This window comes from Pinus tabuliformis, chromosome 8 (assembly GCF_031772625.1).
Source record: "Pinus tabuliformis cultivar Carrire ecotype Pingquan chromosome 8, CPIR1, whole genome shotgun sequence".
In the NCBI taxonomy this organism is placed as follows: Eukaryota; Viridiplantae; Streptophyta; class Pinopsida; order Pinales; family Pinaceae; genus Pinus; species Pinus tabuliformis.
In genome coordinates this window covers 861,278,783-861,302,111 of record NC_142294.1, presented here as the reverse complement: position 1 = coordinate 861,302,111, position 23,329 = coordinate 861,278,783, and the positions used below count along the sequence as shown (strand labels likewise).

Below are 23,329 nucleotides of genomic sequence, written 5' to 3'. Positions count from 1 at the left end.
ATAAGTACCTGTAGAATGCTAGGAACCTCTAAAAGATTGCAGATCTGTTGTATATTGACAAGGAAAAACATAGATCTACAAGATAAAAAATCGATACAAGACGTAAAATATGTGTAATGATAGTCCCAAAATCAAGGTATCAAAACCTTAGCTGAGATCCAACTTATGTTTTTAATATCCCAAGGTGAATAGACTTGCTATCTTATGATAAAAACTTTAAAATCAGCAAGTTAATAAGCCTACATTAAAATATAAATTGAAAAGTTTTGGTTTTTTAAAATATATAAGTTGGTTGTTTTAAATTCTTACCTTGTGCCACAATAACTTTACCTCATGAGATGAATAGTGAAACACACTCCTCTCTAAGTGGACGTTGCAGCAGATCAGGGAAGTGAGATTGTTTTCAAAGGGAATTCATCCCCACTTGTGACTTAAGATCTTCTCCACTTTTTAGACCCAACTAGGAGTGGTACCTAGCATGGTGTTCTTTACCCTTTGATTCAGCTATGCTGTGAAATATAAGCCCCTCACCTGGTTGAAGCTCACTATTGGAATAGTCCAATCTTTGTTGGAACAACCTACCTATAACAAGAAAACAAAGCGGGTTTGCACCTTAGTTTTGTTGAAATTCTATGACAAGTGCAGTATAATACTATTTGTTGCCAGCTAATTACTTCCTAATGTTTTTCAACCAATATTTTATGCCACTGCTATCATTGAATTACTACACCAAAAAAATATCAACAATAAATGCAGCGAAAACAATAAAGATCATAAAAAGATAGCCATGCACAATAGAGACAATAATTTTACCTTGGGAAACCCAACCTTGATAGAAAACCCAACAACTTTTCTTAGGAGAAATTATTCTTCAACAAGGTTTACAAATCAACAAATTGTTTAGTAATCTATGCAAATAATCCAAGTCAAATACCAGTCAAACTTGGTCAAAACATATGTTGGTCAAACCAGCCAAAAATAAGAAATTCAATACTGGTCAACTCGGCCTGGTCAAACTGGTCTGCAATCAATTGTGGTCAACCTTGTGGTCTATGGTTAACTGTCTGAATGTGCTGGCCTCCTGCAGTCACTGTAGCTTGGTCAACTTTGGTCAACGCAATCCAAAAACAACTCAGTGAAGTCTGGTCAAAGTTCTATCTAACAAAGATCAAACTTGCTGGTAAAAAATCGTGCTCACATGTGTGGCCTCATGATAATGAATAGAAATGATGAGGAGAGAGAAAGACTTGGTCATCTTTCTCTGATCATCTTTCTCTTTTTCCCTGATGATGGATCCCATTTGGGATTCGAAACGTCGGTGTAAAAATTCCAAAACTGTGGATTCTCCGGTTAAAAATTCTAAAAGACTTGGTCTTCATTGGTCTTTAAATGAGGCGTCTTAACATCTCATTTATACACGTCTAGGGGGTGTGATCCCCCAAGGGACACGCCCCTTTACTCGCTGGCCGACTTGACTTTTCTTGGGCCAGCTTGACTTTTCCAAAATAATAATTTGCATATTGTATCTAGGCCGACTTGAAGACCCTCTAGTCATGCAGGAATACGTCCTGATGCTACACAAAAATCAACAAGTTTTCCTCCAGGTGGCTTTATGGCCCCTCAATGGATCGAACCTCTTGCTTTTGTGTGATCTTTAATCAAAAAAATATTCAATTAGACTCATTACCACAATAAACCAAGAAGAAAAAAGATAGTAAAATCCAACTCACACAATGTAAAGAATACACAGATTTGCAAATGAATTTTTTTTAGTTTGGCATTTATTTCACAAAACAACAACAACCTTTTCCTAAGGGGTGGCTAGCCTTTTATAAAACCATTTTCAATGGGTAGTTGGACTCCTCTAGAATAATAGTCATCCAGAAGTTGGAGACTTAGTAATTTTTTAATAAAATATTACATTACAACCATGAGCTTTCCCACAAAAGGGTTGAAGGAGTTCACAAATATCAAATAGGTCCAACGATCCCTTCGGCCTGAAATGTTAGGGGAGCCAATGCTAGTGGATCTTCATATGCTTTCATTATTTGAAATTTCTATGCTGGATCCTGATATGCTTGTATTATTTTTATTGGATATTCTGGGTCCACTTCTCCTAGATCTGTTTTTAACTATAAGTGCTTTAGCTTAGAGCAGTACTTTATTTTATTTTACTTTCTGAATCTTGCTTTATTTAGGAGAGATTTTGTTAAAATTGGCAACTAGGGCCAAACTCCACATGGGTCATCTTATTTATGACAACTGATATTTTTTTTGGATTCCTCTCTTCGAGAGGTATAGGATTGATCTAAAGATCATCCGATTCCGATATATAAAAATGGAGATATGAATTTATTTATATTATGGACAATTTGTCAAGGTCGACCAACAAGCAAATCAGGGATTCAAAACCCCAACTCATCCTCAACATTGCATATAAAAGGAGGAGACCTCAAATCATTTTATCATCATCTCATCCTCACACATCTCTCTCTCCTCACTTGATTGGGTACACAAATCTGGTAGCTGTCTTTCACACTTGCAAAGGAAGGAGGATCAGTTTCGCTGCGTTGACCAGTTTGACCGAATTGTAGAGGCTGCTTCTTGGGCTGCATTGACTAGCGTTGACCTCCTCTTGACTGTGGATTTGGGTGAGGAACTTCTCCTTGGCAGGCCGCAGATCTGGGCACTGAAATCAAGGTGATTTGACCTCCCATTTTACCAACATTGACTGCCCTAGGGCTGGCTGCAATTTGACTTTTGTTGACCAGCTTTTGACTGGACTTTTTTCGCACTGTTTTGGGTTGATTGGGCTTGCTGTTGGAGGCCGAAGTTGACTGGGTTTGACCAAGTTTCTTAGAGGAAGAACTCCATCCTGTTTGACCAACGTTGACTTTTCTGGTTAGCGCTTTACTGTTGCTGTCATCAATTATCAGATTTGTAAATTTGTACTATCTCTCTCTCTGCTGAACTATTGAAGAATATAAGAAGAATTGATCAAGGATTTCCCCACATTGGGGTTTGTCCCTGGCTGGTGCCACATCTTGTGTCCTCTTGTCTTGGCTTGTCTTCTACTGTTTATGTTTATGTTTTATCTGCATTTTACTATCATGCTGATGTGATTGCTAAACTGGATATTGATATTGGGCTAATAAAGAAATTGAAGTAAATTGCTCTTAAGCAGAGAACATACCATTGTTACCTAAATTAACATGGTATCAGAGGTGAGGTGAAGACAAAGCCCAAGCAAGAGTGAAAGAGCAATCACCAAAGACAGTTTGTTAAAATTGGCAACTAGGGCCAAAACTTCATGTGGGTCACCTTATTCATGGATGATAATATTTTTACTAGATTCCTCTCGTCGAGAGGTGTAGGATTGATCTAAATATCATCCGATTCCGATAAGTATTTATGGAGATATGAATTTATTTTGATTATGGACTAATTGTCAAAGTCGACCAACAACTTATGTAGGCTCAGAAGCCCAACAGTCGCATCCATTCAACCCCAACGTTTTGCATATAAATACAAAGAGTATTCTCCTCATTTGCACACTTCACTTCTCATCACATCTCTCTCTCTCTCTCCTGCACAGCAAAGAGTCTCTTCTCTCTCCTATGTAGAAAAGACTCTTCTCTCACACGTGTGGAAGGAAGGACGCAGATTTTAGGGCTGCAACTGCAGATTGGAACTTTGACCAGCATTGACCATCATTCTCTCTCTCTGGACTGCGCAGTAGGTGAAACTGACTCTCCTTGGAAGGCCACATTTTTTGGTGAAGGAATCAAGGTGATCTGACCACCAGTTTGGCAGATATTGATTGCCCTAGTTTAGGGTTGATGCCGCTGATGTTGCTGATATAAATCAGACTTTTGTACTATTTCTCTCTGCTGAATTATTGAAGATAAAAGAAGATTTGATCAAAGGGTTTCCCCATATTGGGGTTTGTCCCTGGCTAGCCGTCACATCTTGTCTCTTGTCTTGGCTTGTTTTCTGTCAATCGTTTAATGTTCTATCTGCACTTTACTTAATGTACATGTGATTGCTAAACTGTGGATAATAATAAGAAAAATAAGTAAACTGCTCTAAGCATAGAACATATCATAACTTAACACAGTTGGACAAGGACAAAAGGCTCAATGGGTTCCTATCCCACTTCCTGGTTGAAGACAAGCTCCATGAAAACTCTGACTATCATGGATGGAAGATGTCTCTCGATCTGACCTTGGAAGAACAAGAAGTGTTGGATTATGTGAAGGGTAAAATCCCTAAGCCTCCTTCAAATGAACCGGCTGCTGTGAAGAACAAGTACAATAAGGCTGAAGTCAAAGCGAAAAAGATTATCAGAGATTCCATTGACAAGCGTCTGGTGGCCTACATCTCCGATTTGAACACCTCCAAGGAGATCTACGACAGGTTGGTCAGCATGTTCAAGGTTAGTGATGCTAATCAAATTTTATTTCTCAAAAATAAGTTGAAGGATATTAAGAAGGGCAAGGACGAGGATATTCAATCCTACTTCTTAAGGATCACTGAGATCAAGAATGATCTACTTTCGATTGGAGAGGTCATTCCTAACAGGGAACTTACTATCACTACCCTTGGAGGACTCCCACCCGAGTGGTATATATTTAGAACCACTATTCTCAATAATGATCGAACTCTAGGGTTTGAAGAATTGATGTCGAGATGCATTCAAGAAGAAACAAGAATGCTGGAGCAAGAAATGCCTTCTAATATAAGCAACCTCACTGCTTTCTCTGCTCATTCCAAAAGGAGAAATAATGCAGGGTCTAAAGGTCATTTCAATGGAAATCCTGGATCTAAGGGTGGAAGAAAGGGCAGGTGCTTTGTTTGCAATAAGTTTGGCCACTATGCAAGGGAGTGTCCAAATAGAAGGGACACATCACATGATGATGATCACAATCATTCCAGGGGCAACTTCATCAACAATAATTAAAGGAATGGCAGGTTCAATGGCAAAGGAAAAAGGAAGCGGGACATCAAGGAAATGGTCAACCCTCCAAGAAAGAAAGGAACTCCAGGTATGAAGAATCAAATGTTGTTAACAATAAGCAAAAGGAATACTAACTTATATCGGTCCTCTCCACTACCTCTCCTCCAAACGGTTTGGGGAATTGGCTAATTGATAGTGGTGCCTCAAGGCACTTCACCGATACAAGGAAGCTCTCTCTAATCTGATAGAGAAGGAGACAAACTTGGAGATTATCCTTGGAGACGATGCCACCTATCCCGTGAAGGGAATAGGTAATGTTACCCTTCAATTGAATCAAGGTAACACTATTCATTTACAAGAAGTTCTATATGTACTTGATCTCAAGAAGAACCTGGTGTCCATTTCAGCAATGGAAGACAAAGGATACAAGGTGGCATTCATTGATGGAAAGGTACGTGTTTGGAAAAAGAATTTGAAAGATGCTTTTACTCTTGGGTTCAGGGTTGAAACTTTGTATCAAGTTGGAGGAAGTCCATTGGGAGCCATGTATTGCGACACATCTCTACAATCTAAACTATGGCACCGAAGGTTTTCCCATCTTCATTATAAGGCTCTACCTGATGTGAGACAGATGGTGATAGGTATGCCCAAGTTCAAAGTAGACCATGAAGGTGTATGTTCACGATGTGCCGAAGGAAAACTTACAAGGAGACCATTCCCCTCAAGTAATAGCAAGACCACAGATATATTACAGTTGATCCACTTCGACATATCTGGTATGATGCCCATAAACTCTTTGGGAGGATACTTATATTATCTCACCTTTACGGATGATGATTCTCGCAAGACTTGGATCTATTTCTTGAAAAAGAAGGATGAAGTGTTCACTTGGTTCTGTCACTTCAAAGCCATGATCAAAAATCAATTCGAGAAAAGAATCAAGATATTGAGAACTGATAATGAGACTGAATACGAATCAAATGAATTCCATGATTATTGCAGAGAAGCTGGCATTGAGAGGGAGACTACAACACCATACACTCCTGAGCAGAATGGTGTGGCTGAAATGAAGAATCATACTATTGTAGAAGTTGTTCGTGCCATGCTTCATGATCAAGGGCTTCCGAAGTTTCTATGGGCCAAAGCTGCAAATACTACCGTGTATGTTCAAAATCGATGCCTTCATCAAGCATTGGACTCCAAGAATCCCGAAGAAATGTTCACTGGTAAGAAACCCGATGTCTCTCATTTTAGAATTTTTGGAAGTCCTGTGCCGAAAGAGAAGAGAAGCAAATTGGGTGCATCAGAGAAGAAAGGAATCTTTGTGGGCTATAGCGAAAATTCTAAGGGCCATAGAATTTATGTGGCTGGTCAAAGGGAAGTTGAGATAAGTCATGATGTCACCTTTGGCGAAGATATGGCCCTTAGCAAGATCAACAACCTTGCTATCCCAAGGAAGGACAAAGAGGCTAACACTAGAAAATAGGGCGAAAAAGAGGGCGAGACGATGGCTGATGTTGATTAACCTATGGATCCTATTGATCCTCCTCCCCAAGAGCCCTCCTTCTCCAAGAGGAGACCCTCATGGCTTAAGGAGACTCTCGAAGATGCCGAGAGACATATTGCACCAAGGGGGATTTTCCGTGAGAGCAAGAAGCCGAACAGGTATCAAGGATACTTAACCGTCATGAGCACTATCATTCAAAATGAGCCTTCATCATTTGAAGAAGCCGTGAAGCAACAAGTATGGAAGGATGCTATGAATGAAGAATACGAATCAATTATGAAGAATGATGTCTGGGAAGTGGTCCCTAGACCCCATGACAAATCAGTTGTCAACTCTAAGTGGCTCTACAAAATCAAGCATGGAGCTGATGGAAGTGCAGAAAAGTTCAAGGCTCGCTTTGTTGCTGGTGGTTTCTCTCAAAGGGAAGGTGTAGATTAGGATGAGATATTTGCACCTATTGCCTGATACACCACCATCCGCTCGATCATAGCCCTTGCTGCCTCGCAAGGATGGAACCTACATCAGATGGATGTCAAGACCGCTTTCTTGCATGGTTCGATCAAGGAGAAAGTCTATGTGGAACAACTCAAGGGGTTTGAGGTTCATGACTAGAAATATCATGTATGCATGTTGAAGAGAGCTCTCTATGGCTTGAAGCAAGCACCCCGGGCTTGGTATGAGAGGACTGATAGCTATCTAATGAAGCTGAGATTCACTAGAAGTGAAGCCGATCTGAACCTTTACTTTAAGGTTGAAAATGATAAACCTCTCATACTGGTACTTTATGTGGATGACCTCTTTCTGACAGGTGCAGACCCTCTCATTCACAAATGTAAGAGGGAGTTGGTTTCTGAATTTGAGATGAAGGACCTAGGACTGATGCACTACTTCCTAGGGTTGGAAGTTTGGCAAAAGCTAGGAGAAATTTTCCTATCTGAAGGAAAATATGTTGTGAAGATATTGGAAAGATTTGGGATGGTGGACTGCAAGCCTGTGACTACCCCGATGGAACTTAACTTCAAGAAGTTATGTGGTAGTGCTGCCGGACCTGAATTAGGAAATGCTTCTGAGTATCGTCAACTCATAGGAGCACTGATGTTCTTGGTGAATTGCCGTCCGGACATATGTTTTGTAGTTAACACATTGAGCTAATATATGGTTGAGCCTCATCATATACATTGGGTTAGTGCCAAGAATCTTCTGAGATATCTTCGGGGCATAATCACTGATGGATTGAGATACACTGTCGGAAATGTGAGGCTGCATGGTTATTCTGATGCTGATTGGGCTGGCAGTGTGGTGGATCGCAAGAGCACTTTTGGGTGTTGTTTTTCTTTGGGTTCTGCTTCGATATCCTGGATGAGCAGGAAGCAAAAGTTGGTTGCCTTGAGCGCCGCTGAGGCCGAATACATTGCTGCTAGTATGGCCTCTTGTGAAGCTGTTTGGTTGAGGAAGCTCTTCAGTGAGATGTTTTGACATATGTTGGATACCACCGTGATCCTCTGTGACAACCAGAGTGGGATCTGATCATCAGAGAATCCCGTATTTCATGATCGCTCTAAGCACATAGATATCATGAACCACTTTATCCGGGATATGGTACAACGAGGAGCAATAAGGCTCCATCACATTGGGACTGATGAGTAGGTCGCCAATATTCTGACAAAGCCCCTGGGGAAGATCAAGTTCTTAACCTTCCGAGAACGACTTGGAATCGTGGAGAGACCCTCTCTTGAGGGTCCTGTATGATATGGACATTGAGCTCTGGGAGCTCTGGGGGCTTGGGGTACTTCTTGGAGCGATGAACAACCATAGGGTGAGTGGTTTGTTGTGTATAGGGAGAGTGGTTCAGCCTTCCCTTGTGATACCCCATGGCGACATGTAGGCAGGATGAGTGGTTCATCCTTCTCTTGCTGAGACATCCTACCCACGCAGTCTGGGACCCATGGGAAGTACCTCTCATCTGGACAATGAGTAGGGAAATGAGGATAGGGACCCTAGTACTACCGATGGACGCATCGTGTACTACTGTACTCTGTATGCTAGGATGACCTATATTGATGTGGGATCAATTGGAATTGACTTCAGGTCAGTAAGAGTGGTATGACACACTCTCTTTTGATTGGAACTGACTTCGGGTCAGTAAGGGTGGTATGAGACACTCTCTTTTATCTGGAACTAACTTCGGGTCAGTAGAGAATGGTATGATACATTCTCGATCACTTCTTCTTCTTCATAGTTCAGCAGAGCAGAGCAGTGCAAAGTAGTGCATTGATGGCAGAGAATCAGAGATAGTATAGACGAGTAGTTGGATTAGCAGATGGAGTTCTCCCTAGTTGAGAGGGAGTGTTAAAATTGGCAACTAGGGCCAAACTCCACTGGGTAATCTTATTTATGATCGCTGATATTTTTCTTGGATTCTTCTCTCCGAGAGGTATACTATTGATCTAAAGATCATCCGATACTGACATGTAATAATCGAGATATGAATTTATTTATATTATGGGCAATTTGTCAAGGTCGGCCAACGAACAAATTAGGCATTCAAACCCCCAGCTCATCCTCAACGTTGCATATAAAAGGAGGAGACCTCAAATCATTTTATCATCATCCCATCCTCACACATCTCTCTCTCCTCACTTCACTGGGTATGCAAATCTGGCAGCTATCTCTCACACGTGCGAAGGAAGGAGGATCTGTTTGACTGTGTTGACCAGTTTGACCAAATTGCAAAGGCTGCTTCTTGGGCTGCGTTGACCAGCGTTGACCTCCTCTTGACTGCGGATTTGGGTGAGGAACTTCTCCTTGGCAGGCCGCAGATCTGGGCACTGAAATCGAGGTGATTTGACCTCCCATTTGACCAGCGTTGACTGCCCTAGGGCTGGCTGCAGTTTGACTTTTGTTGACCAGCTTTTGACTGGACTTTTTCAGACTGTTTTGGGCTGATTGGGCTTGCTGTTGGAGGCCGAAGTTGACTGGGTTTGACCAAGCTGCTTAGAGGAAGAATTCTGCCCTGTTTGACCAGCGTTGACTTTTCTGGTTAGGGCTTTTCTGCTGCTGTCATAAATGATCAGATTTGTAAATTTGTACTATCTCTCTCTGCTAAACTATTGAAGAATATAAGAAGAATTGATCAAGTGTTTTCCCACACTGGGGTTTGTCCCTGGCTGGTGCCACATCTTGTGTCCTCTTGTCTTGGCTTGTCTTCCACTGTTTATGTTTATGTTCTATCTGCATTTTACTATCATGCTGATTTGATTTCTAAAGTGGATATTGATATTGGGCTAATAAAGAAATTGAAGTAAATTGCTCTTAAGCATAGAACATACCATTGTTACCTAAATTAACAGATTTTCTGCGCTCCTACTATGTATCAGTGCTATTTTACCAAGCAGTCCCCTTGATCTAGTTTTGTGTTCATTTGTTAGACATTAGCAAAATTATCTATCTTCTAAACTAAGATTAGTCTTTAGACAGTATCATGGTTCTTCCTTGATTGAAACTATACAAGTGATAATATCTGTATTTAAGCTGCAATTCTTGACATCAATATAGGTTTATCAAATTTTCCTTTTTGTATTCTGGAGATGTAGTTTGTTAATTTAAGATCAGGTAATGTAGTCTCCATTTTCCGTAGTTGTAACGTTTATGATTCTTCTAAGATGAGATTGGATGTGTATTATTTCACAGGTGCAAGCAGTTGTAAAGAAATATGACATCTTATTTATTGCAGATGAAGTAAGTAACTTCTTATCTCATCCATCACAGAGTCACTGACTTGACATTTGCAGTGTCAAACATGAGATTGTCATAACTGAAATATTTTGGTTTGGTTTTTCATTTGCAACAATTTTCTTCTCCATTCCTGTTTACCTGCTTCTTAGTTCAAGGTTCAATCAATATGTCCGGAAGTTGTTTAACTTGCAATCCTTTATTGTCAGGTTATATGTGCCTTTGGAAGGTTGGGAACAATGTTTGGATGTGACAAGTACAATATTAAGCCAGACCTTGTCTCAATAGCTAAAGTGAGCAGTAATATCCTTGTTTTAAAAAGTATGACTTTAATAAATCAATTCACAATATTTCACTTTTAAAAATGTGCTCAAATACTTGGTTTTTGCAATAGGCTCTTTCATCTTCATACATGCCCATAGGTGCAATGTTGGTAGGCAAAGAGGTTGCTGATGTTGTTCTTTCTGAAAGCAACAAACTTGGTATGTTCCAATATTTCTCTTTAGCCAAAAACATTATTGACCTTTGTCAAGTTCATTGTCATTTAAAATATATCTTGATGCTGTTAATTTAACCTCTCAAACATTTCTTGGAAATTGATGTTAGGTTCCTTTGCACATGGCTTTACTTACTCCGGGCACCCTGTAGCATGTGCTGTTGCATTGGAGGCTTTGAAGATATACAAGTATGCCTTTTTTTTCCTGGATGGATTCTCTTATAAACATTTAGTATTCTGTTTTGACTCTTGCTTGTGTTCTATTTTCTTCTCTTCTTTAATAATTTCTTCCTTGGTTTGTTTGACGATAGAAAGATGTTGGAATACTACCTTGGATTTATGTTCACATTGCTTTAGCAGTGTAAATTAAGCTGTGAATCAATGCTTGGCATTTCTGACTTTATGCTGATGACAGAAAGTATCATTCTTGATTTTCTTTTTCCTAAACTTCTACATGTCCCTAGAGCCCAAGAACATCATTTTCTGTCATGCATGTAGAGGTTCATGAGTACATATGGAAGTAATTTCCCAAAGGTGATAATGTTCCACAATTAGATATTGTCTTGCAGGTATAGGTAGGTATGTTGTGGTGTTGAATAACTAATGGTTTAATTCTTACTTAGCAAGAGGCTAAGAAGTCACCCTTTATATTGACATGTTTTTCGAGTCCCATAGCCTTTAGCTAAACTGGGTATATGTTAGTGGTGCCCTATAATGGATAATATTAAATAGTGTATTTACTTGTATGCTAAGTCAAATGACATGTCCCCCCTTGTATCACAAATCCTTTGTGTCGGACATGAAACCATGATGACATGTGTCCAACACAAGTTTGACTCGTGTCCGAGGTGAGGGACATGAGTTTGACTCATGTTGGGCACGTGCCAAAATTGTGTCTTGATTCTGTGACACGTGCCCGTCAAAAATCAATCCAGCGCACTTCGGTTTTGGGCTGATTTCCCTAGCTTGTGTTTGCTGTTTTGGAGCTGTAGGAGTGTGTGGATGACCAACAAAGGAGGAAGATGAGTTTTAGACTAGATTCAAGGTGTAGGCAAGTGAGTTTCCCTTCCCAATCTTTTTAGTTTTGCCACAACAGTTTGCCAGTCCATTTTTGTTTACATGCACAACCTTACAACAATCCATTTTTCTTTATATTCACAGCAATCATGGCTCAATCAAGGGCAGCAGGAAAGGGGCAAAAGAAGGGGAGGAATGCCCCCATTGATAATGTTCCCCCTCTATAATACCCCTGGTACAGTTGATTTTGCAGACTTTATTATTTTATATTTACTTGTAAATATTGAAGTGAAAATGTTGGCTGTGGGGCTAAAGACTAAGTTGATTGACCTATGTAAATGAATTTTACAATAATAAAAAATGTTTCTTTCCTTGTGGAAATAGAATGGGAAACAATAGTTGAGTAATTTGGGCTTCTTCTTGTCTGGAAAAATTGTTAAAGGTTGAGTCCAAGTTATGGACAGAAAAGAGGAAAGTGACGGTGGTCACAATTGTAACCTCCAGAATTCTCCAAGATTTCAGGGAGAAAAGACTGCAACCAAGAAACAACATAACTGGAGAGAAATGTGATGCTGGGTGGGTTGATAAGGATAAGCATAACTGGAGAGAGATGTTATGTTAAGGATAAGAAATGTTGGAGATAAATGCATGCCTAATAAGGAAAAAAGGAAAGATTTTTCCTATTGTGAAAAAAGCCTAGGTAAAGCAAAAGGTAGGTAGACCTTAAAAGCAGGATGCTGCTAGAAAAATATGTTGGGAAGGAAAATAATAAATACCACTAAGTAAAAATAGTTGGGGCTGTGGAGAAAACAGGGAGGAAGGAAGAAGCCTGAGCTTTGTTAGTTTTTGTAGCATCAGAGGTGTTCTAGTCTCGAATCTTTGTGGAGAGGCTAAAGCACAGGAGTTCTCCATAACTCAGAATTTGTTTCTGGAAATTCCACCTAGAAATATCTCAATTAGATTATTAGCCTATGTCACAATTGTAACCTCCAGAATTCTCCAAGATTTCAGGGAGAAAAGACTACAACCAAGAAACAACATAACTGGAGAGAAATGTGATGCTGGGTGGGTTGATAAGGATAAGCATAATTGGAGAGAAATGTGATGCTGGGTTGGTTTATAAGGATAAGCATAACTGGAGAGAGATGTTATGTTGAGGATAAGAAATGTTGGAGATAAATGCATGCCTAATAAGGAAAAAATGAAAGATTTTTCCTATTGTGAAAAAAGCCTAGGTAAAGCAAAAGGTAGGTAGACCTTAAAAGCAGGATGCTGCTAGAAAAATATGTTGGGAAGGAAAATAATAAATACCACTAAGTAAAAATAGTTGGGGCTGTGGAGAAAATAGGGAGGAAGGAAGAAGCCTGAACTTTGTTAGTTTTTGTAGCATCAGAGGTGTTCTAGTCTCGAATCTTTGTGGAGAGGCTAAAATACAGGAGTTCTCCATAACTCAGAATTCGTTTCTAGAAATTCCACCTAGAAATGCCTCAATTAGATTATTAGCCTTTTTTTTAATAAATCCTAAGTCTAAACTTAGGAAATCTGGTTAATTAATAAAAAATAATTGAGATAAGGTGCGAATCATCTAAAAATTCACATGAATCGACAAAGAAATAATTTTAGTCGTCAATTAAGATTTAATCTCGGCCGTTGGAGTCCCAACAAAAGATTATAAGAAGAAGTCGATGGGTAGATGGAGAACAAACACACATATACACACAGGAGATCGATTTCCTTGGAGAGTTTGATTTTCCAGAGAGTAGCTGTTGCCGAAAGAATTCGAGCTTTAGTAGGTAAGTAGAGATAGAGAGGGGCAGGGACAGTGAAGCCAGAGGAAGATTTTTCCAGATCCGGTGAGTACATTGCAGAGAGGTCAAAATTTCTCTAGGAGGCTATGCAGAGGCAACACAAAAGCTTCAGAGGGCAGTTTGATTTTGTTGTGTTGAAGTTGGTTATCAACTCCTGAAGTCGGAATACATTTCCAGAGTGCCAGAGAGACAGTTTCCCAGTCAGTAGGGCAAGACGACTTGATTTGCAGAAGTTCCGAGCTGAAGTGTTTGAGGGACTACACAAAGGACGCAAGGCTTGCGCAGATCTAGGTGGACGACTTGCTTTTCAGAAGCAGTCAAGTGTCGGGATTGCTTAGAGTGAGGGTAATTTCCCTCAAATAATTTTTACCAGTATTTTCTCTGCAGGATAGACAATATTTGACATCTAGATTATACTTAGATTATTTCACTGCTACATAATAATAAAAACCCTCAGTTGCTGCACTGGTTTTCCCAAGTTGGGTTCTTCAGGGGACTTTAGTCCAAAAATAAGTGTGTCAATTTTATGTGTGTGTGCTAGCATATTTCTCAAATTCCAGTTTATCTTCTGCAGAATTTAATTTGGTGAAAATTGTAGTAGATAATTATTCATTGTTTGTATGGGCAAATACACTGTTGATTAATTTACAGTTAGAAGAATAATTTCCAGTTGCTGCAATAGTTGAAATTTTCACATGGTTTCAGAGTGATTTTGATCAAACGGGGAAGCTCAGAACTGGAAGCAGAAATTTGTTGTTCAGAGGGAGCAGCAGGACGAATTTCTGGAGGTTGCACAGAGCCTAAGCTAGGCAATTTGAGTTGCTCAGGGAAGTTCGATTTTTCAGTGTAGGTGGGCAAAAAAATTTAGCTTGCCAGTTGAGTAATTCCGACAGGCAGAGGGAGCAACAACAACTCAGTTTTTTCACTGAGCAGATTCCTTGTTTGGGTGTAGAGGGTTTTGCAGAAGCATAATCAACACTGGGTGGAAGAGAAACAACATACATAGAGGGAAATTTCTCTCAGGGATTTTGAGTTTTAGAAATCTGATTTTCCAGTTGTAGATTGGCAGGAGTTGTGAGCAGAATTTCTCACTCTAGAAGGGAGTGTGTGTAGCAGGCCCAACAACCGAGCAAAGGGAAAGAGGGAGATTTTCGACTAGATTTAGAGATGGCTACAACTGGGCTTAGAGATCAGGATAGGTTGGAGGGAGCCTCCAACTATGTCATCTGGAAGGTTAGGATGTCCTTCCTTCTGGATGAATATGGCCTGAAAGCCTATGTGGACAATGTGATAGCATTACCCCAAGATGCAGATCAGTTGAAGGAGTACAAAAAAGAAATGGTGAAGGTGAAGCGGATGATCTTGGATGGAGTCCGAGATCATATAGGCTCACATATATCTGACAAGAACACTTCCAAAGAGACGTGGGATTCTCTCTCCCAGCTATATCAGAGTTCTTCTGAGCAATGAAAGATGTTTCTCCAGAAAAAGCTGGGAAGCATCAAGATGCTGGAGGGTGAAGGCATAGATCCCTTTCTCATCAGGATTCAGGAGGTCCGTGATCAACTTTTCGTAGTTGGAGAGGCACCGCAATCAATAAAGCTTGTTCGTTAGGCACTGAACAATGTCTCAGAGGAGTGGCAAGTGTTTGTCCAAAGTATCTTAGGCAGAGACACATTGCCTGGATGGGATAGGATGTTGTTTGACCTACAACAGGAGGAGTTGAGGCGGGCTGTAGTAAAGAGCACAATCAGTGGAAGCAATAGCAAGGCCGTGAAGAGTGAGAAGGAAGAGGAGAATGTGGCCCTAGCATCAAAACCAGTCAGGGACAGGGGGAAAAGAAGAAGAAGAAGGACCTATCTAAGGTCAAGTACTTCAGATGTGGTGAGTTCAGTCACTACAGTACCTAGTGTCCTCTCAAGAAGAAGGACAAGCAGGAGAAGTAGGACTAGGAAACAATGTCAGCAGAGATAGATAAATTGTCCCCTAGGTTGGAGGAAGATTTCGCCATGTTTGCAGCGATACCTCCAGGAGTGAGGTGGGGCGATATGGAGCTATAGTCCCAGAGTTGTGTAGATCTTGGGTAGGGTCGATTGAGATGTCCCCCTCATGGATCATTACCTTGCTAAAGGGGTCCATAATATTCAGTAGCAGGATGGATCAGTGTCAGTTTTGCAGTCAAATTTCGGAGTGACAATTGCAGATTAGTAGTAGCTAGGTGTTGAGGAGCACAATGCAGTGTTGACAACAGTACAAAGCGGCACAGTGCAGAGTCAACAACAACTTAGATTCTTCAATAGACAGTGCAGTGGCTTGTAGCAGTCAAGACTAGGGAGACAAATGCAACAAACATATTTGATTTAGTATTTAGGATGCTTCTCAGTTGCAGAAGTTGCAGTTGTAGTAACAACAGATGAGGAGGAGTTACAGTGCAGATGCAGTGTTAGCAAAAGTACAACAGTGTCAACAGCAACACAAATGCAACAGGAGGGGTTGCAGTGCAAATGTAGAGTTAGCAGCAGCACAAATGCAACAGGAGAGTTGTGCAGTGGTTGGTGAGCAGTGGCAGACAGTCACAGTAGCGTGACATCAACAATGTGACAGAGGGTGATACAGAGACAGGGTGTTGTCGCAGTAGTGCAACACTATAACACCTTCCCTGCTAAGGAGTGTTAGTTTTTGTAGCATGGGAGGTGTTCTAGTCTTGAAACTTTGTGGAGAGGCTAAAACACAGGAGTTCTCCATAACCCAGAAATCGTTTCTGGAAATTCCACCTAGAAGTGTTTCAATTAGATTATTAGCTTTTTTTTTAATATTTCCTAAGTTTAAACTTAGGAAATCTGGTTAATTAATCATAATTAATTGAGGTAAGGTGCGAATCATCTAGAAACTCACACGAATCGACAGGAAAATAATCATTTAGCCATCGATTAAGATTTAACCTTGGCCATTGGAGTCGCAACAGAAGATTGTGTAGATGGAGAACACACACACATATACACATAGGAGATTGATTTCCTTGGAGAGTTCGATTTCCCAGAGAGCAGTTGTTGCCGAAAGAGTTCGAGCTTTAGTAGGGAAGAAGACACAGAGGGGCGGGGACAGTGAAGCCGGAGGAAGATTTTTCCAGATCCGGTCAGTACATTGCAGAGGGGCCGAAATTTCTCCTGGAGGTTGCACATAGGCAGTGTAGAAGCTTCACAGGGCAGTTCGATTTTGCTGGGGTGAAGCTGGTTATCAGTTCCAGAGTTTGGAAGACATTTCTAGAGTGCCAGAGAGACAGTGTCTGGACGACTTACTTTTTAAAGGCAGTCAAATGTCGGGATAGCTCAGAGTGAGGGTGATTTCCCACAGATAATTTTTGCCAGTATTTTCTTTGCAGGCTAGCCAGTATTTGGCATCCAGATTGTACTAAGATTATTTCACTGCCACATAATAATAAAAACCCTCAGCTGCTGCACCATTTTTCCCAAGTTGGGTTTTTTTGGGGACTTTAGTCCAAAAATAAGTGTGTCAATTTTTATGTGTGTGTGCTAGCATATTTCTCAGATTCTAGTTTATCTGCCACAAAATTTAATTTGGTGAAAATTGTAGTAGAGAATTATTCGTTGTTTGTATGGGCAAATAAACTGTTAATTAATTTACAGTTAGAAGAATAATTTCCAGTTGCTGCAATAGTTGAAATTTTCACAAGCTTGAGGGAAGTTGTTGGGAGTGCAACTCGTTGGTTGGGTGGAACATGTTGGTTCCTACTTTATTTCCAATGCTTGAGATAAGTGAATGCATATTGTATTGTGTTTAATTGATATATTTCATTTAAGTATAAGAGTTTTGTATTGTGATTGATGAATATATATTATTAAATCGATTAAGTTTGTAAAGGTATTGACTAGTTGTTTGTTGGGATACCTCTACCTATAGTAATAGGTATGTTGAGGTAACCAGGAATGTAATTAGTTTTATGATAAATTAATTGAGTAGTAATACATGCTTTAATTGGTGAATTCTATTCTAGGATTAGTTGCATAGAAAACAAGCCAGAAGTTAATAGTCTATGGAATAGAGAAAAACACTTACATAGTTAAGCACAAAGAAATACATACACATACATATGTATAAGGAAATTTTTTAGTTACATATCTTTATCCTATTAAAGATAGTTACTAACAGTAGGAGAAGGATGAACAACATGCAGTAGACAATTAAATGGAATCATCATACATACGTAATTCAGACAATAAGCAAAGTATAAATCTACTTGTTTCAAACTATGTTTGGTAAAGTCCTTTGAATATCGTTAAGTGGAATAAGAGAAGGGAGATTGATGTATATATTTTACAGACACGCATGAGGAGTTGGAAACCATAGCTAAATAACAAGGCGTAGAGGGCAACTCTAATTGAGAGTGAGTTGCATGCAAAAAACTTTGGACTGTGTATACAAGAAGATTTGAGACAAAATATGTAACCCAAATAGAAATGTAAGTGAAATCTTAATTAACCAAACTTATGTATGCATAACTCAGGAAGTAGAAGTTCGATTATGGCTATGAATTCAGAAGGAAGTACAAATATTTTATGTTTGTATTCAGTTGAAAGAACAGTCATCACCGTACATTATTAATACAATTTCTGGACGATCTATTGAGCACTATAATTAAATTAAAAGAAACCATCTATATATATATAGCATAAGGGAATACAAAATATAGTGAAGTGAATGGACAAACAAGCAATGGGAATAAGATCTGTATATTTTATTCGTAATTTAAAAATGAAAACTCTAAGAAACGTCAGAGTGGTAGCATAAAAAATCTCAACGACTAGCACAGGCATACTCGAGAGTATAGTGGTGAACTGTTTATAAAGTATGAAATAAATTAAAACTTTGCTAACCCATGCTACTCAAGAACTAAGTATATAAACCCTAGGTTGCTAAGGGAAGGAGGTAACATCCTGAGTATCTATCAACCCAAATTCCTCCATGTGATTCAACCTATAAGAAGAAGAGAATTTGAGTGGTGTCAAAGATCTCTTACTTGAAAAGGAAAAATTGGAAATTACGTTGATGATCCCTGAGACCTAGGTCATATAGAACACTTGTTGAGAGACAAGATATAGGTTACTGTCAGTATTGTCATGAAAACATACAAGTCAGAAGAAACATACATATATACTCGAAGAACGAAAGGAATTATCAGGGAAAATTACTTGTACAGTCTTCCAAGTATATGGCCTCACCCAACCTTGTAGAAGCAAGAAGGGTAATCATAAATAATTACATTTCAAGTGATGAGTATAAAAAGGAAAATGAAAAGGAAAGAAAATTTAAACCCGAGTGCTCATTGATAACGAGAGAGGTTTATGCATGGCTCTCGTAAAAACCTTAGAAATGATTGTAAATTCCATACCTCCACCAACAATACTGAGCCCATGGCTAGGCTTAACCTATAGGGGTGTCTCCATATTCAATGCCACTTTTCCAAACAAAAGCCTGTAAGGAAATTTTAGACAAGTACCCTTACAAAAACACCTGGAGAAGAGGGACAACAAAACTCAAAAGAAAATAAGGGTTTCTTGAAAATATTAGGAACCCTGAACAATATGATCGCTTAGTGAGAAAGAAAAACCACTTGTAAAGTATCATAAACCTCGCGGCTAAGTTACATAAATTAAGGGGTTATCACCAGACATCCAAAGTGGACTTCCACATTGGGTCTGCATAAGGAAGATGAGGGAAAGGTGAAACAAGGAAACAATCTACTTTAGTTTATCTGAACAAACGAAAAGGAAAATAAATAAATAAAACCCATTTGACTTACCTAAGGCAGCCAATTACCTAGCCAAACCAAATCCCTGAGTCGGCTAGACTCTGTACGAATTCTGATGAATAATACCAAGGAACAACAAATTTTGGAGAAGTAAAACCCTTAATTAGAGGTTGGAACTATCCAAGTTGTTCAAAAATTCTCCAATGGAACCTATGAAGGGGACCAAGCATTGTGGAAATTAGTAATTTTACTCCACACACTGATAACCTTAGTAAAAAACCAAAATATTGCTTACCTGCTAGTACATCTTTAGTCATTTCTAGAACACCAAGCAGAAAAACCCTCTGAAAGTACCTAAACTGCCTGAGAAAATGGTCTGTGAAGAGGTGAATAGGGTAGAATTTTTTCGAAGAACAATACCAGATAAGTCGAGGATATAAGGTCGAAACCCTCATCACAAATTGTAGAGAGTTTGACAGCGAAAATGATAGGGAAAATGATACAACAGAAAGGTAGGTTACCCTACCCAAACAACGATAGGAGTTTCCCCACCGTTGGATCATTCCAAGTGATCTGACCCGCCCAATGCTAACACTTCATGTGGGTGGGCCAGGGTCAAATGCCATAAGAGGAACACGTAACCAAGTCCACATGACATGTTATCACGTTGGTAATGTGCGGGACCATGTTAAGTGATGGTACATAGTCAAAGAAATTAAATTTCTCATTATAAGGTCAATGCTTGATGCATGGGCAAGAGATATTACTTATAAGTATGAGGTTGTGGGTTCCAGATGTTCCTTGTGCTATAAGACACCCTTTTTCATACATACATGGGTTATCCTTAGCATATTAAGGAAGAACAAGGAAAAGAGCTTTAGAAGTAAATCCTTATAGCATAATGTGAGAAAATGACCATGAAGAAAACATTATTCAAATAGAATAAAGAAACATGCTATATATTGATCTATGTATCAATGTTTTACGACTCCGACTCCGACTCGGCCGAGGATCGACTCCGACTCCGACTCCGACTCGGTAATGACTCGGCCGGCTCGATTTCAATGACTCGGTCGTTTAAAAAAATACATTAAATATTTATTTTTTTATTAAAAAACATAATTTTAAATATTTTAAACATAATTTTAAAGATTTTCATTCATGTTTCCATTGTCCAAGACTCCAAACACACAGCATTATAATATAGATGGAAAACAACATATGATCAAAGTAGGCTCGATATACAATTTTGCTTGGGGGATCATGTTAACCTCTAAATCGGTCTCGGGAAATGAATCAAATCTCCCAAAATTCTTATGCAACACCGTATCTAGCATGCTATGCAATTCACTGCCTTTTAGTTTTTGTGATATTGTTGGTGTAGTTGATGCCTTCATGATTTCAGTTCATATGTTTTTATAAGGATAAGCAGACCAAGACAATTAATCTGGGATTTAGCTACACGATCAATCTAGACTATTTCAACAACCAAAGCACAATCAGGTTTACTTCCCACCTATGAAAGAATGTGGACTGCAATGAAAGGTCATGAAGCAATTTGATGGACAAAGCTACAACTACAAGATATTGGTTATCTTGGTGAGATCTTAAACAACCTCAATAACTTCAAATTGTTTATCGTCATGCATTTACAGCACTATGCTTCTTCATTCCAGATGATTGTTTGTTCACACTTTAAATTGAATTTGAACACTTGTGGTCCTATTGGAAGGATTGGAAATGGTTTTTGGGATATCAACTAAAAGTAAGGATGACCAAACAAAGGAACTAGATGACATGATCAAACCAACACAATCAATTGTCGATCACCATGAACTACATTAGTACATAGTATGGTGGACCAGGCATTGCCAAGGTATTCATCAGTCACATTCTCCTTGTCTCAAGCCTATGAACAACTGGATATTCATAATAATTAAGCAGCCAATCAAACTGAGTTTACTGATGGATGCTGTGCAGTGTGCCAGTAACCAGAAACAATTAAACATGTCACATAGGATTGCAGTTAACTTTATAAAAAATTACAAAAAAAGTCATTAAAATGCATGTTTTACGCTGCCCAGCCGTGGAATGATTGACTCGGCCGAGTCATAACGGACCTGGCCGGGTTGACCGAGTCAACCATGACTCGGCCGAGTCATGGTTGACTCGGTCAACCGAGCTGGGTTGCTGGCCGGGTCAGAGTTTTGGGTAACGACTCGGTTCGACTCGGCCGAGTCGGAGTCGAAACGGGCGGGTTGTAAAACAATGCTATGTATACAAAGGAGAAGTGTGTAAATGCACACAATCATTATGATAGTCCAACAAGAATGTGATAATAATAAACCAAGAGTGTAGAACAATATAATTTAAAAAAAATTGGCGTGAACTTGAGGTACATTACACCCTTTTTCAATCTCATTAGGGTTTGCTAGTATTACATCCGTTGGAAGTGGATCTGCAACAACAACCTCAAATGTTGAGAGAAACATCCTTTTAGCAAGATAGCGGGTTCAAGAACATTTTGATTTTGATGACTTAATGAGAAAACTGCAATTTATGGTTAATTTCTTGTGTTTTTCAATTTATCGTCATTGATGTAGTAGTAAGTACTAGACTACTAGTTGTATCATTGATGAATCATGATTGTATGTAGAATGTATGATTGAATTTGTATCATCATCATGTACATGTTTTAGTTTCTAAATTGAATGAGAATCTATATTATAGTATATAACATGTGTTCTCCGTGTCATGTTTTGGGGGGTCACTGTGTCACGTGTTGGATACTCATATTTTTGTGTCCTCCATGTCCCATGTCCTCGTGTCATGTGACTTAGCTTGCATGTCAGTTGGGAGGTTGGGTGGAATAGGGATTAGTAAATATCTTCACTTCAATTCATTATTTAGTTTTAGTGATGAAATGGTTTGCAATGGATAATCTTAGTGCAATTGTACATAACTCACCTTCAGGGTGGCCATTTCCTTGATCAACTAAATACGAATCACATCAAGTTAAGGAGGAGGAAACTACTATCTCTCTCGTATGCAAGCATTGCAACAACTGTGTATCTTAATTTCAGAATACGAGATTTGATCTATATCCCAAGGAATTTTTATATCTAGAATTTTTTTTAACCTAGTAAGTTATCTTTTGAAATTGTTGAAAAAAAATGCACTGGTATTTAACAATAAAATTTGCAACAGAAGCACAAGTAGAAAATCAATCACACAACATAAAATTATAAAACCCTCCAATTATAACTTCACCTTATTTCTTAGAATAAATAAGGGCTCCCTGATAGGGAAAATGACCCACAAAGAATTATAGAGTTTTATACAACAATAGAACCTAGAAAATCTTTGCCCCTAGAAAAACTCGTCCCTTTGGAAAATTCAACCGATTAAAAAATCCCAATCTGCAAACTTGGCTTTCCTCTCTCTTTGTCACCCCTGATATATCTCACACGCTAGACAACTCACTCGAACCAAGCCAAACCATAAATTGTACAACCTCCCTACGCAAGCCTCAACTCGTGCTAGCTAAGTCTTAGCCCTGAGTCTTTCATTCTTCACTTGACAAAATTACTCTCCTAATGATTATGATGTGTCTTCCTCCTCCCCTTAGGATTTCTTTGATAATTTTTGATGGATCTAAATCCCTATCGCTAATCTCTAAAGTGATGGATGGCTAGGATTAAATCCTAATAACCGACTTGAGATCAATGATAGAGATTAGATGTAATTCACTAAAGTGAATAATTTACTTTTCTTTAGAAAACCTTAGTCCAATAGCCAACATTAATTAATTGATTAATCAATGTGTTTTTCCTAAGTTAAACTTAGGAAAGAATCATAAAAGTCACTTAATAGATTAAGCGAGTACCTAGAGAGCTTTTGGATGACTCCTAACACTTAGGCTATACAAAAGTACTTGTCCACTGCTATAATCATCAATAATGTATAGTCCTATCCAACTATTCTCTAGGATGTTTGCATGTGGAGTCTCATTTTCCTCACCGAGACACAAGATACATGAGAG

At 39.0% G+C, this 23,329-nt stretch overlaps 1 protein-coding gene and 1 long non-coding RNA gene across 2 annotated transcripts in view; one reads left to right on the top strand and one right to left on the bottom strand.

Annotated features, from left to right (window-relative positions):
• Positions 1 to 23,329, top strand: part of LOC149238288 (vanillin aminotransferase-like) — a 452,839-nt gene that overhangs the window by 274,792 nt on the left and 154,718 nt on the right. The window contains exons 13-16 of the mRNA XM_089372979.1: positions 10,155 to 10,202; positions 10,406 to 10,489; positions 10,591 to 10,678; positions 10,803 to 10,881. Of these exons, the coding sequence (XP_089229105.1) occupies positions 10,155 to 10,202; positions 10,406 to 10,489; positions 10,591 to 10,678; positions 10,803 to 10,881 (299 nt within the window). The remainder of the gene's footprint in view (positions 1 to 10,154; positions 10,203 to 10,405; positions 10,490 to 10,590; positions 10,679 to 10,802; positions 10,882 to 23,329) is intronic.
• LOC149238290 (uncharacterized) lies at positions 18,709 to 19,796 on the bottom strand. Its single transcript, XR_016246369.1, has 4 exons — positions 19,583 to 19,796; positions 19,339 to 19,497; positions 18,928 to 19,049; positions 18,709 to 18,762 (listed from the first exon to the last, which is right to left on the bottom strand). It is a non-coding gene; the product is annotated as an uncharacterized LOC149238290 (long non-coding RNA).